Source organism: Pseudoliparis swirei, chromosome 9 (genome assembly GCF_029220125.1).
Source record: "Pseudoliparis swirei isolate HS2019 ecotype Mariana Trench chromosome 9, NWPU_hadal_v1, whole genome shotgun sequence".
NCBI lineage: Eukaryota > Metazoa > Chordata > Actinopteri > Perciformes > Liparidae > Pseudoliparis > Pseudoliparis swirei.
This window is the reverse complement of record NC_079396.1, coordinates 14,648,699-14,662,899: the sequence shown is the minus strand read 5'-3', so window position 1 is coordinate 14,662,899 and position 14,201 is coordinate 14,648,699. Positions and strand designations below refer to the sequence as shown.

At 45.0% G+C, this 14,201-nt stretch overlaps 1 protein-coding gene across 1 annotated transcript; it reads left to right on the top strand.

Moving 5' to 3' along the window:
• Positions 1 to 4,362: 4,362 nt before the first annotated feature.
• Positions 4,363 to 13,967, top strand: LOC130199352 (putative helicase mov-10-B.2). The gene is made up of 23 exons (XM_056422773.1): positions 4,363 to 4,847; positions 4,942 to 5,044; positions 5,980 to 6,161; positions 6,634 to 6,730; positions 6,851 to 6,992; positions 7,300 to 7,552; positions 7,661 to 7,771; positions 8,252 to 8,432; positions 8,891 to 9,033; positions 9,138 to 9,314; positions 9,827 to 9,939; positions 10,019 to 10,215; positions 10,420 to 10,517; positions 10,697 to 10,794; positions 11,295 to 11,393; positions 11,555 to 11,657; positions 11,735 to 11,852; positions 12,495 to 12,686; positions 12,805 to 12,876; positions 12,957 to 13,082; positions 13,183 to 13,271; positions 13,361 to 13,473; positions 13,572 to 13,967. Exons 1-23 carry the CDS (start codon positions 4,714 to 4,716, stop codon positions 13,631 to 13,633), a joined length of 3,003 nt encoding a protein of 1,000 aa, XP_056278748.1. The 5' UTR covers positions 4,363 to 4,713; the 3' UTR covers positions 13,634 to 13,967.
• The last annotated feature ends 234 nt before the right edge of the window (positions 13,968 to 14,201 follow it).

The following is a 14,201-nucleotide window of genomic DNA, read 5'->3' as shown; positions in this document are numbered from 1 at the left end:
TATCATTTATAAATCAACCCCTATGTAGTAAAGGATGTCGTCCAGGTATACCAGACACTTTTGACGGGGAATGCCTTCCAATACCTTGTCCATCAACCTTACGAAGGTGGCAGGAGCGTTACAAAATCCCAAACTGAGAACCTTGAACTGCCAAAGTCCCGTCCGGTGCAAAACGCAGTCTTTGGCCGGGCCTCCGGGGCGAGAGGCACTTGGTAATATCCACTGCGGAGGTCCAAGGAAGAGAACAAGGAGGACCCCGAGACCAGGTCCAAAGACTCATCAATACGGGGCAGTGGGTATGAATCTTTCTTGGTTAGCCCATTTACAGGCCTATAGTCAGCGCAGAGTCGCCAGCCGCGTATCTTTTTTAGAACCATGACAACTGCTGCTGCCCAGGGGCTGTCGGAAGGCTCGATGAGAAAGGACTCTCGATGAGAGATCCACTTGAAGACGGGTGTCTTTATTAAACTTTACGTGTCCGTTACATGTATGTTACATGTCCGTTTTAAGGTGTTACGTGTGCTGACTAGTAATGTATTTTACAGAGAGGATTCACCAGCCCCTGCAGTCCCACCTGCATCAGAAACAGTTTTATTGCCAGGAATGTTTACACAAACGAGGATTTTTTTTTTGGCGGAAGGTGCAACATTTAGACATGACAAACATGACAAACAACAATCAACACGAGTCCTGGGGGTGACAGTCAGTCAGTGGGGGACCCGGGCTCCATTGATGAGCCCGACTGCCGACGGGAAAAAGCTTTTGGTGTGGCGGGAGGTCTTTGTCCTGATGGACCGCAGCCTCCTTCCAGAGGGGAGGGACTCGAACAGGGAGTGACCAGGATGGGAGGGGTCAGCGACAATCTTGCTGGCCCGCTTCAGTGACCTGGAAGTGAACAGGACCTGGAGGGAAGGCAGATTGCAGCCAATAACCCTCTCGGCCGAGCGGATGATGCTCTGCAGCCTGCACTTGTCTTTGGCCGTGGCTGCAGGGTGCCAGACGGTGATGGAGGAGCAGATGATGGACTCAACGATGGCCGTGTAAAATTGTACCATCATTTTCCCTGGCAGGTTGAGTTTCCTCAGCTGCCTCAGGAAGAACATCCTCTGCTGGGCCTTCTTGGTGATGGAGCCGATGTTCAGCTCCCACTTGAGGTCCTGGGTGATGATGGAGCCCAGGAAGCGGAAGGACTCCACAGCGTCGACGGGGGAGTCACACAGGATGAGAGGGGGTGGGGCTGCATTCCTCCTGAAATCCACAACCATCTCCACTGTCTTCAGAGCGTTGAGCTCCAGGTTGTTCTGGCTGCACCAGGTCACCAGGTGGTCAGTCTCCCACCTGTAGGCGGTCTCGTCCCCACCAGAGATGAGCCCAATGAGGGTGGTGTCATCCGCGAACTTCAGGAGCTTGACGGACTGGTGACTGGAGGTGCAGCTGTTGGTGTACAGGGAGAACAGCAGAGGGGAGAGAACACAGCCTTGGGGGGAACCTGTGCTGGTGGTCCGGGAGCCAGAGACGTGCTCACGTGCTGCTTCCTGTCGGTCAGGAAGTCTGTGATCCACCTGCAGGTGGAGTCGGGCACGTGCAGCTGGGAGAGCTTCTCCTGCAGCAGGGACGGGATGATGGTGTTGAAGGCAGAGGCGAACTGCAGGGGGTCCAGGAGTGGGTCGGTGATGGTCTTGAGGTGTGACAGGACCAAGCGTTCAAAGGACTTCATGACCACAGAGGTCAGGGCGACGGGCCTGTAGTCATTGAGTCCTGTGATCTTGGGTTTTTTGGGGACGGGGATGATGGTGGAGGCCTTGAAGCAGGCTGGAACGTGGCATGTCTCCAGGGAGGTGTTGAAGATGTCGGTGAACACCGGAGACAGCTGGTCAGCACAGTGCTTCAGGGTGGAGGGGAGACGAGTCCGGGCCCGCTGCTTTGCGGGGGTTCTGCTTTTTAAACAGCCTGTTGACGTCTCTCCAGGATGACGAGGGTCGTCGCTGAGTTGATGGAGGGTGCTCCAGAGGTGTGAGCCCCTGATGGGCTGGGGGAGGGTGGGCTGATGGTCTGTGGCTTGTTGATGGAGCTGTGGGGGATGGCCTCAGGACTGCTCCATTGTCTTTCAAAGCGGCAGTAGAACTCATTGAGCTCGTCTGCCAGAAGCACATTGTTCATGGGGTGGGGTGATTTGGGCTTGTAGTTGGTGATCTGCCTGAGCCCTCTCCAGACAGAAGCAGAGTCGTTTGCTGAGAGCTGCTGTTGCAGTTTCTCAGAGTACAGTCGTTTAGCATCTCTCACCGCCTTGCTAAACCTGTATTTTGACTCTGTGTACAGGTCCTTGTCCCCATTCCTGAATGCCTGGTCCTTCTACAGTCTTAGCTTCCTGAGCTCCGCTGTGAACCAGGGTTTGTCGTTGTTATAACTCACCCTGGAGCTGGATGGAATACAGCTGTCCTCACAAAAGCTGATGTAGGAAGTTACAGCCTCTGTGTACTCATCCAGGCTGTTGGTAGCAGTCCTGAAGACATCCCAGTCAGTACAGTCCAAGCACGCCCGTAGATCCTCCAGAGCCTCACTGGTCCACTTCTTGAACTTCCTCACCACAGGTTTGCAGAGCTTTAGTCTCTGCCTGTATGAGGGAATCAGATGAACCATGACGTGGTCAGAGTTTCCCAGTGCAGCTCGAGGGACGGCGTGATAGGCCCCACCTGCCTGGCCAGCAAAGAGGTCTCATGCCTCGGAGGACCAAGCCAGTATGACATGATGTCTTTATGTCATTATAGTGAAACCATATTGTAAATAGTTTGTGTGAATAGTTGTTTTCTATTTCTCAACATGTATATTATGTAGTCTTTTAATTTTTTAAATGTATAATACATATTTATAAAAAAATAAATAAATGTAATGGTCATTTTTCATTTGCACACACCCCACAAAGCATTATCTGCAGTATAAAGTCATTTCTCAGTCCCATTTTTATCATTTTGGTGAATGGCGTGAGTCGTGATTACATACATCACAGGTTATATTGTGGAATAAACTCATTATATATTGTTGTGTTTTCAAGAATCTTCGAGTGCAGAACCGAGAAAGAATGTCTGGACAGTGCCAAATTATAATAAAATGTGTTTAATTGAAAATATTACCAATGGTCAATAACGGTTGCGATACAGAGTATAACTCAGCTGAGGGAGCATGAATCACTGCGTCCACAGACCGCCAAAGCAGTTAACTGTCTAACAGAAGTCAAGCTCACTAAATCTAATCCTCAACTGAGGGCTTCTCACAGGATCAACGGCCTACATGCAGCTAACCTGCATGCAGTGCATCTCTGCCGTCATCCAAAGGTCAAAAGCCTTGTCTCTCTGGTCAACATCTGTTTTTATACCTCCCGGACGTCCCGGCCCCAGGTGAGATATTCACTTCTCATTGGTTAACCTGTCAAGGTAAAACATTAGTCCTAATCCACTCATTGGCTGAGCTGTCTGTCCGTCGGTGTTGAAACCGTGTCCACGCCTCACACGTGAAGTCATCTCTCCCTCTTCCTCTGCGTCGTTCTGTCCCCTGCTCTGAATGGCATCGCAGGGATTCCTCAGGACGCCTCTCAGTCTGCTACCCCCTTCTCTCCGAGCCAGGTGTGAACTTCGGGGGAAGGGGATCCCTTGCTGCAATTGATCTGCTCCTTGTCACACAGAAAGATTCATTTTACCAGTTACAGTAATCCATTAAATAATAATCCAGACATTTACCAAACAATATTGTAAATTATTAAACAACAACACACATTCTATAACAACATGTATGAAGTTATGGTATATTAGTAAATCCTAATTTACATATTGCTTTAGTAAATTGTCTAATTCAACAATATGTATTTTACTACAAAGTTCAAATCCGCTCCTGTTTATGCGGTCTGCAGCGTTAACACCTTAGTCCTAGATAGCTTTGTTAGGAGAAATAAACTGTACATTTTAAAGAGGATTAATCGATAATATAGATAGATGCTCAACAGTACTCAAATAATTGTTGGAAAAATCCAAAAGAAAAGTATGATTTTAAGTCTGCCAGTGAATTATAATATAATCACTTTGTGTCCACTTTACACAATCTTTCACGGAGTCCATTAGCATTCAGAGTGTGAGTTGATCCACATTCAGGTGACGCATGCTTATGTCACAAAATGTCAAAGTCTCATTTTAATTTTAAAGAGTGAATCATTGATGAATGGTAAACAATGGAGGCTCGTATCCTGGTACACTCTCCAGGTTTCACAATGTGACTGTGTGACCCCCCCCACACACACACACACACACACATTTGGTGCCTCGTGTCTTTATTATTCATATTGGTAGTGGTAGGCAGCAGCTTTATGACTATATCATTGTAAAATATTACCGTTAAACCATTTGATTCATTTCGTTAGACTTTCGTTTTGTTTATTTCGGTTTCACAGGGCCAGCTTTAAGTTTCGTTTCTGCGGACTGATGGACTGTCTGGATGCGCACGTTTTAGTTATCCGAGCTGGCCGCCTTCGTATTGCAGCTCCATAACATGAGAAACAGAGAAACACCGCCCCCGTGGACTGTCCAGGGAAGGAAATGGAACCGCAAGTCTCCGGTATTTCCTCTGAGGCTCGCATAAAAGCTGTGGGCTGATAAGCGATAGACTGTATCCATACTCGGGGGTTTTCTTTTTGAATATCATTGATCATCATATCACTCTCCGATCATGGTTAAAATTAAAATGTCTGTGTGCTGCCATATTGGAATCGAGTTCTTTGAGTTCCTGAAGGAGAGCGATCGAGCATCCATCACGAACAGGGTTGAACTGAGAGACATTTACAACGCAGAGTTCAGGAGCAGGTGAGCTGTACATCGACAAGTCACAGCAGATCTGTTAGTATGTTGGACAGTTCTGAATATGTTTCCGAAATTAAATGTTTCATGTTTATTTTAGGAATCCGGGGACCAAAGACCCAAACTTCGGTTCAGTCCTCTACGCCCTGAAGGGATCCCGAAAAATACAACGACGAGGAGACACCATTCGCTTCAACTCCACGGTTTGTACTTCCGCATTAGGTTTTAGAATGTTTCAGATGTGTTAGATCAGCGGTCCCCAACCGGAAAAAGTGAAGAAAAAAAATGTTATTTTTAAAATAAAAGTCGGAAAAAATATTTTATTTTGAAAAAGGACCGGATACACCCGTGTGTGCGTCTGAGCCTCTCCTGAGGTCCCAAAATACGTGAGACATATCAAGAGGTCACGTTATACGGAAAAAAATCGGTAACGAATGCACGAGCTCTCACTGATCAAGGAGAATCGGAACGAAATGTTCGGCTTTCATCAGCTGTTTAGTGGAGCTCAATCAGTAAAGCCTATGGCACACTATCGATCACCAATACCACGATCACCTGATGAACTACAAAGCTCTTTGTGGCCCCGCACATTGTTTAACTTGGTGAAACACGCTGGTAAGTGCAGGATGGAGAGTTTCAATATATGTTTAATTACTTGCAGTGAATCAAATTAAACAAGGAATTACTTTTCGGTCTCTTTATTTGGAACTGCAATGTACCAATTGGATCAAATCTAAGATGAAGTGATCTAAATGGCGTGTCAACGTTTATTATACATCTGAGCACAAAGTAATTTACTAGTTATATGCTACACTGATGTCACTTTGCACCACACAGCACTGCTACAATGTTATAGTATTTAGTATAACTACAAATTAATTATTGAAAAAAATCTTGGTTCTAAAACACTACTCTGGTGGATCAGTTATTAATAATTTAATAGTTTGGAACACTATGAAATTTGAAGGCAAGTTTTCAGGTCTTTAATGTTTTAAACTGACAGCAATATGTACATCTACGTTTTTGGCCTCAAACGCCCCAATGGTCACTGCCTGTGTCACAGGATGATGATGTCACTTCCTCAGTAACAGAACTTCTGGTCTGAGACAGAATTGACATGAAGAAATCCTCTGCACAGGTCACAGCTCTCTTTCTGGACCAGTGGCATTCCCCAAGGGGCCGTCGGCTAGAACCAGTAGAGAGTGGAGCAGCCAGTCCCAGTACAGCACAGGCCTACACCTCCGAAGATCATGCACAGACGGGAGTCCGAGCCCGGAGGAAACTGGCGAGCCTTCTGATGAGCAGACTGAAGATAGACAGGTAACAGGAATAAAGAATGAGTCCTCTTTGGATTATCACACCCTCAAAAAGCCTTTTCTGCAAGTGTGTTTGTTTTCTTCTTCTCTGCTTGTCACCACAAGCGTATAAAAAAAAGCTTTTAGTTTGAATAGTTTATTTTTATTGACATTTTTGACATTTTCTTTTAACTATTTCTTTCTACACCGCAATCAACAAACAAAGTGTAATTTTTGGAGTCCAGGCCACAAGAACAGGCTCAAAGCTAGAAAGGCTAGCCGGATAATAACAGCGGCCCACAAAGTTGTGAATTAAAGAGCTTCTCATCAAATATGTTGCCGTCATTACCTTCTGGCAGCGGCCCTGCACCCTCTATGTTCTCTTCTGCACGTATTGTCTCGCCATGCAGCAATAAAACAACAGTATACCTGGCACTCCTCTGCCTTTAATACAATTTATCATAACCGGCTTCTTTTGATTATTTTTTCCCCCACAGGGCTCAGTTCATCTCTGACAAACACGGTGTCTGCATCGACTCCGACCATCAGTTTGAGAACGGGAAACTTAGCTTGCTCGTTGACTGCTCATGTGAGGTACTTCCGTCATGCCTGCCGCGTTGTCGGACGCTCGTCTGCTGGAACACATTTTTGGTGGAGATACAAATGTGAAGCGCCATTGCATAGATCTTCTTTTTTTCCCTTTTGCATTAACAGTGCGTGGTAAACCTGAAGGTGAGGAACACTGGAACAGAACCTGTGTATTTCACCTACTACACCCCGTTGCACTGGCTCCGGGACTTCACCCTGAAGGATGAGCTCAAGGTGACCAAGACAAACCCTCTGTGTTTACAACCAGGTAATGCAAACATCACAAACAAGTTTCATGTTATGAGTTCATGGTGATAAAAGAGATAGCCGCACATTTAGATCTATGCAGAGTACACTTTATTTAAAATAAAATAAAGTGTACTCTGTGTAGATCTAGATTATCTCTTTAATCAGTTTGAACTCTTTGGTACTTCCAACACCGAAGTGAAGATTGAGCTGCGGTTATCCTGCATTTTCCATTTGTATTTATGATGCTATCTTTTGCTCCGCTGAGAGAGAATTTATGGACACAATAAAGTACTTACACTCCACTAAACATTATTATCACTTCTCAGGTGACACATATGAAGTCCAGGTCAACTTCCGCTGCAGTTTGGTTGGTTTCTATCCGGCGACATTGGCCTTTGAATTCAAGCCAGACCTGCAGCCCTCCACAGCTGCGTTCCACATTGTGCGCTTCATTGAGGCTCATTGTATGACTGCCTTAGGACGGGAGCTGGCACCGGTAGCCCCCTACAAACCCCGCTCCCTCCCTGCCTGGACCCCTCCGGCCAATTACACCATAGTGGATGGACAGCGACCTGAAGGGTATAAGCGTAAACACACTTTGAAATATACAGCAAATGTTAAAACACGAAATGTTGTAAGTCTCCGAGTGATGTATCCCAACTTTTTAATTCTGCCTCCTCTTACCAGGCTGTCGGTGATGCAGCTACAACATGTGAATGAGCTGAAAAAGTATAAAATACCAGCGTGCATGACCCAGCTCATCCAGTCACTGAAGCGGTCGACGTACTGTGACCAAAGGTACATTCAGTTACGGTTTGGATGTTAATGTGTTTTATAAATCAATATCATTACATACAACTAACCTGCAACAGCAATTACCTATTAACATCATGATACATTGTTTATTAACATATCTGGCAAGTTGCAAAAAGATTGATGCTATGCAATCAATAAAATGTTAATTTGTGTTTGTTTTCCAGCTACATACACACTCTAGCAATACAATATCCACTTGTAGTGACCACCACTGTTTATGTAGACACACTGGGAAGGTACAGATGGTGGTCTGCAGTGACTTGAATCACGAGACACAATAAGATTATTAACATTCAACAGAACAACGTGCTTTTGGTGTTTAGACTCAGGATGTGAAACCTGGTCACTGGTCACAGTCCTGCGTCCAGCACACGCCTCCCCCGACATAACAACAACAACCCATCTGGTTGTACGACATAAACACTGTCATACATTGTTCCTTTCCATTTGGTCTGTTCAAAGGGCTTTGCTGGAAAGTGCCCTGAGCTGGGAGAACTACACTGAGAAGTTTCAACTGCTGCTTTATCTGGAGGAGCTTCAGATGGAGGTGGACATCAAGCGGTACAACATCCCCAACAGTGAGAAAAAAGAACACGCCGTCATGCGGAGAGATCCGGTCAACAAGAATCTTCTCATTCTGGAGGTTATTATATGCTCTCACTCATTCCCTCACAAGACTCACATCAGCTCTCCTTCACGTCCCTCTCCATGATTTTATTTTAAAAAGCTCGCTAACTAGCATCTGGAGAGGAGGAATAAATAAAACAGCAAGTACATTTCATAAACTATCTGTAAAGAAAGCATTAGTGATGACTAAGTTATATTTCAACGACTGGTTCTGGTCTACTTTACATTGTTACACTCCAGGGGATGCTCGTCAGACTTCAGGCAGCTGTTACGGTTGATTATATAATTCCTGGGATATCATAATTATCTCATGTAATTAAAAACTTTTACACAGCCATGAATTTCAGTTGTGAAGCATTATGATAAAGGGGAAAAAAATCTAGGATTAAAATAAATATATATATATATACAGCAACATATTCCCCATCATATTTCGTAACAAATGACTTCCCGTGTGTTTCTATTGCCCTGCAGGTACCTGGTGTGTCAGAGAACCGCCCGTCTGTGCTGCGAGGGGATTCGCTGCTGGCGTATCCTGCAGAAGAGACAGGAGTGAAGTACCGCGGCTACGTCCACACGGTGCAGCTGGACAGTGTCAAACTCGGCTTTGGGTCAAAGTAAAATAAACATCATGTGGCAACAAATGACTTATTTAACGTTAAATATTTAAAAAACCAATGCTAACATTAAAGATATGCATCTCGTCTAAATCTATTTGCAGATTGCTGGATCGCTTTGTAGACGGCATGAAGTTCAACATTGAGTTCACCGTCAACCGCCTGGTGGGGCGCGTTCAGCACCGAGCAGCAGAGCTGGCAGCCACATTCAGACTGGGACCGGTGTTGTTCCCAGCTGAACCGGCAGACTCCTCCCAGCAAACTGAGCTTCCTCAACTCCGGTTAGCCAGCTAGCATGTAGACTGTTTATCCTGGTGCAACGTGTTGGCTGGCTATTTGTAGTTTCCCTTCCTCTCAATATTGATTAATAAGGCGAGAGACTGAGCTGCAGTATGATCACACTGAAAACATTACAGCCAAATTCCAAACCACGACTCACGTGTACAATCACCCACGTGCACAAGAAAGAAACCTGTTCACTACAGCTTCAAATGGAGGGACAGATTAAGATCCCCATCGTGATTAAAATGGACTAATTTCACGTTAACACCCAGAGGACGCTGCTGTACAGCATTACACATCGTACTAATGTGTGCAACTACACATCGAGGTGGTTCTCTCACAGTCATATTACAGGATAAACCCTTTATTATAACAGTGCTGACCCAAAACCAGATACTCTGTGTGACCCGATAAGACGATTTGATTCACTGTGCATTCAAACATGATGGCTGACTCCACCTATTATTCTGTCTCACATCATACCTCTGTTCCTGTATCTTTCTGTGAACAGGCTGTTCGACTCAAAGCTGGAAAAGAACACCGAGCAGTATGAGGCTGTCCAACACATTGTAGCTGGCTCATCCAAACCGGCCCCGTACCTGGTGTTTGGCCCACCTGGAACAGGTACACCGGGTACCAGCATGATTACGTGGCGTTGTGTTCAGTAGAATGAAACAATTTAGGGTCCATCTTGTCTGTTCAGGGAAAACGGTGACTCTGGTGGAGGCCATCAAGCAGATAGAGAAGACCCAGGCCTCCTGCCACATCCTGGCCTGTGCTCCGTCCAACAGCGCCGCCGATCTGCTCTGCAAGAAGATTCTGGAGCACGTGGACGAGCATAAAGTGTACCGCATGTACGCCAGCAGTCGTGCTCCAAACTTCGTCCCCGAGGAACTAAAGGTCCGTGTCAATGCATTCGAGGCATGCTGCTTGTTTTCAATGCGAAGCATCTCATTCATTCTCATTCTATTGGGCCCAGTTAGATGATCAGATACTTGCTGGTGGGCTTTATGACGCACAGCACTTCCTGCTGCTCGCTGTTTGATCCTGTTGCTCACGTTTCGCGCCTCATTTGTGTCCACGGACATTGTGGTACCTTCACAGGCGTGCTCCAACCTGGATGGGGAGTGTTACGTGTTTCCTGTGAAAGAGAAGCTGATGGAGTATAGGGTCATGGTCACCACCCTGATAACCGCTGGAAGGTAGTGAATGACTGACGGTGCAGTTTGCTCACCTGCATGACACCATCAAAAAGAATTGCATTTCATTTGTGCATCCTGCTGTATCTACATTCCGTTTATATTCTCTGTCATCAAAAGTACGAACAGTCAAGTCCACAGATGAAGAGTTTCCTACCATGTCTGTTCCCTGATCTGTGCAGGCTGGTCTCAGGAGACATTCCGTGTGGTCACTTCACTCACGTGTTTGTGGACGAGGCGGGACACGCTGTGGAGACGGAATGTTTGGTCCCATTGGCAGGTACTAAAGAAACAGCAGTGTGTTTTATGAAACTGTTCAACTCTCTGAGTCGATGGATTTTTATTATCCGTCGGGCAAAGGGCTGATCAGTAAATTGATTGTAGAAAAAATATGAAACTTGAAGGCAAGAGTTGGTTTATTTTTATCCATCACATCCTAATGTTCCTAAAGTCAAGGAACCCCGTTGTTCATAAACTCAAATTATAGACCATTGGATTAATATCAGTAAATGGTTGTCATTAACACTTTAACAACTTGAATGCATGCATTCCTTTAAAATGAATATTCTGATTATTAGGGGTGAGCATTTAATCCAACTAAGTACACCTATACTTCATGTATAGGTTTGCCAACTACTTTAAGTCACTTAAATTATTGTATAGAAATACAATTTCCCTCTTGATTTTCTGTATTACAACACCTCTTTTGTGTACTTGTGACCAATTGTGTTGCCCCTTGTTGATTGTACTGGTTTTGTACCTTTCCTACAAAACAAAAAGGGCTGCTCGATGCAGAATCGGGTCAGGTGGTTCTGGCCGGAGACCCCAAGCAGCTCGGGCCCATCCTCAGATCCCCCTTTGCAGTGAAATACAGCATGGGTAAAGACGTGCAGAACACACACAAACACACTGTTGTTTATAACACAATGAGGACACCGAGCTCTGCAGCACTGTTTCGCCGACGCACAGCCTCTCTCTTAATAACGGGGACTCGCTCTACTTGTGTGTATTTCTGGAGTTAAAGACTCTTCTATCTGCAGGAGTGTCGCTCTTGGAGCGCCTGATGAAGGATATCTCTCTGTACCGGAAGGACGAGGGCGTGTTCAACAATCGCTTCGTCACCAAACTGCTGTGCAACTACAGGTTGGGGACTCGACAGAGTTATGGCCACTCGTGACAGAAAGTGCGTGGGTTTCATTTGGTTTTGTTGTCGTGTTCAGGTCCCATCCGGCCATTCTGAAGGTTCCCAACGAGCTCTTCTATGATGAAGAGCTGCAGTGTTGCGCAGATGAAATGTTGCGCAACTCCTACTGCAGATGGGAATACCTCAATAAGAAGGTAGTGCTTCTTCTTTCATTTTAGGACACTCACGACTGTACGGACCGAACAGGAAAATAAGAAACGGACGCTTAGAAATCAAAGATTTAAAAATGACCACCAATATGACTGAACCTCATGACGTGATAACTTTGTTATTCAAAATGGAAAGGAACCATTTCATTCTTATTCTGAAACAATTAGTTTCTTAATCTATTCGTTAATTGACAGAAAATTTGGCGTGGAGTTGGGAAACAACAAGTACTTCAAGTTGACACATTCGGTTCTAAGAAATTCAGATTTTAATTTCTCCATGTCAAAGACTAAATAATTGAAATTATCGAGAACATTTAGCGGACTTATTGATAATAATAACAATTGTTCAAAATGAGAGGAGATTTTCATGGAAGGAAAATACATTTACAATCGTATTTTATTTAATGGTTTTACCAAATATCTTTATAAAAACAATACAATCAAAATGAAATTGTGTTCATTGTAAATGACAGAATTCAGATTGATTTCCATTTCATCCTTGATAATTGTTATTGACAGTCGGGGAAAACTGATTTGGCAGCTGAGTATTTAAAAGAAGTTGTCCCGAAACATTTTATTTGTCATGTTTATTTAATCAAATATAACTTCCATCTCCCCAACTCTCAGGGCTTCCCAATTATCTTTCAAGGTGTGACCGGTATTGATGAGCGTGAGGCCAGCAGTCCTTCCTTCTTCAACGTAGCGGAGGTGGAGGTGCTCATGGGCTATGTGAGGAAACTGCTGCAGACCGATGGCAAGAAGGGCCTGGCGACCATCTCCCCCAAAGACATCGGCATCATCGCTCCATACAGGAAGCAGGTCTGAAATGAGTCGACAGAGGACAACCATGCATCTTATTGCTGTTGCCGATTACGTCGAGTCCAAATGAAAACGGGTTGAAGTGCAACGATGTCATTTCCCTCTTTGTGTCACATAGGTGCAGAAAATCCGCACGGCCCTGAAAAAAGTGGAGAAAGACTTTAAATTTAAGAGCATGAACAGCCTAAAGGTAACAACATACTCCACACTTCAGTCACGTTGACACACAGCACAGGAAGTGTCTGAAGTGTGTTTACACACGTGTGTCAGGTCGGTTCGGTGGAGGAGTTCCAAGGTCAGGAGAGGCGAGTGATCCTGGTGTCGACAGTTCGGAGCAGCCGCGACTACGTGGAGATCGACAGACAGTTCAACCTCGGCTTCGTCAAGAACGAGAAGGTCGGCCGAGCGAACACATCGGCACAAAAACATGATTCTGACACACACAAAGTTAAAAACATGATTCTGTGATTCTGACACACCCGCTTTTCTTTTCCAGAGGTTCAACGTGGCTGTGACCCGAGCTAAAGCCCTGCTGATTGTGGTGGGAAACCCCAGAATGCTGAGCACAGATCCGACCTGGGCCCGGTGTGTGCCACATGACCGCTTCGTCAGCACGCGTCAACATTTCATGTTCAAGTAAATCCATTATTCTCTCCTTCCGTGCTCGCGTGCAGATTCATCCAGTACTGTCGAGATGAAGGCGGCTACGGCGGCTACGAGCAGGTCGAGGACGATCTGGACGTGGTGGAGAGACTCGCTGCCCTCGCCATCGACATCGATATCCACGGTGACCGAAACATCTTTGTTTTCATTGGCATCAGCCCTCAAAATTAACATTTTCAGAATTGAATTGATGTTAAAATTGTCCATTTTGCTTTCTTCCAGTGGAGACTGCAGAGAGCGCTGTCCAGCAGCAGCTGGACCCCGAGTGGAGGAGCGACCTGTGAGGGAGAGGAGAACACTTCCACCCAGATTCATCTCACATTATTAATATCATTCAATAAGGGCTTAATGTCCCGTTTCTCATGATTCACAAACAAATCAAGCATTCCAATAGACCGTTTGAATGTCAGCGATATGAACTTGACCAAAGACCCGTAACAGGGAGCCGGTTCATATTCAGCTACCTCATTGGACGACAGAAGGCTCTGCACCTCTTGGACGCGATTCTTCTGGTTTGAACTTTTCTCAATCAGCTGTGCTCTTTTAGAATCTTGAAATGGTTTATGTCCATGTGTACAATTTTGAAATCACTTTTACAAAATAAAATGTTTAAATAAGTATTGACTTAATACATGTGTATATTCCATGGTGAACAGGTCTGCATTTTCTGAAAAATCCAAGCAATTTTTAAACAATAAAAATATGTCATCCAAAAAAAGTCCTTTAACTAATGATAAAAATATACATAGAATGCTAGGTTATGAATGTTGATGCATCTATAAGAAGATTCCAACTCATTTGGAACATTGTAGGTATGGAATTTGAAATCCGGTCACTGTGTAAAAAAAGAAA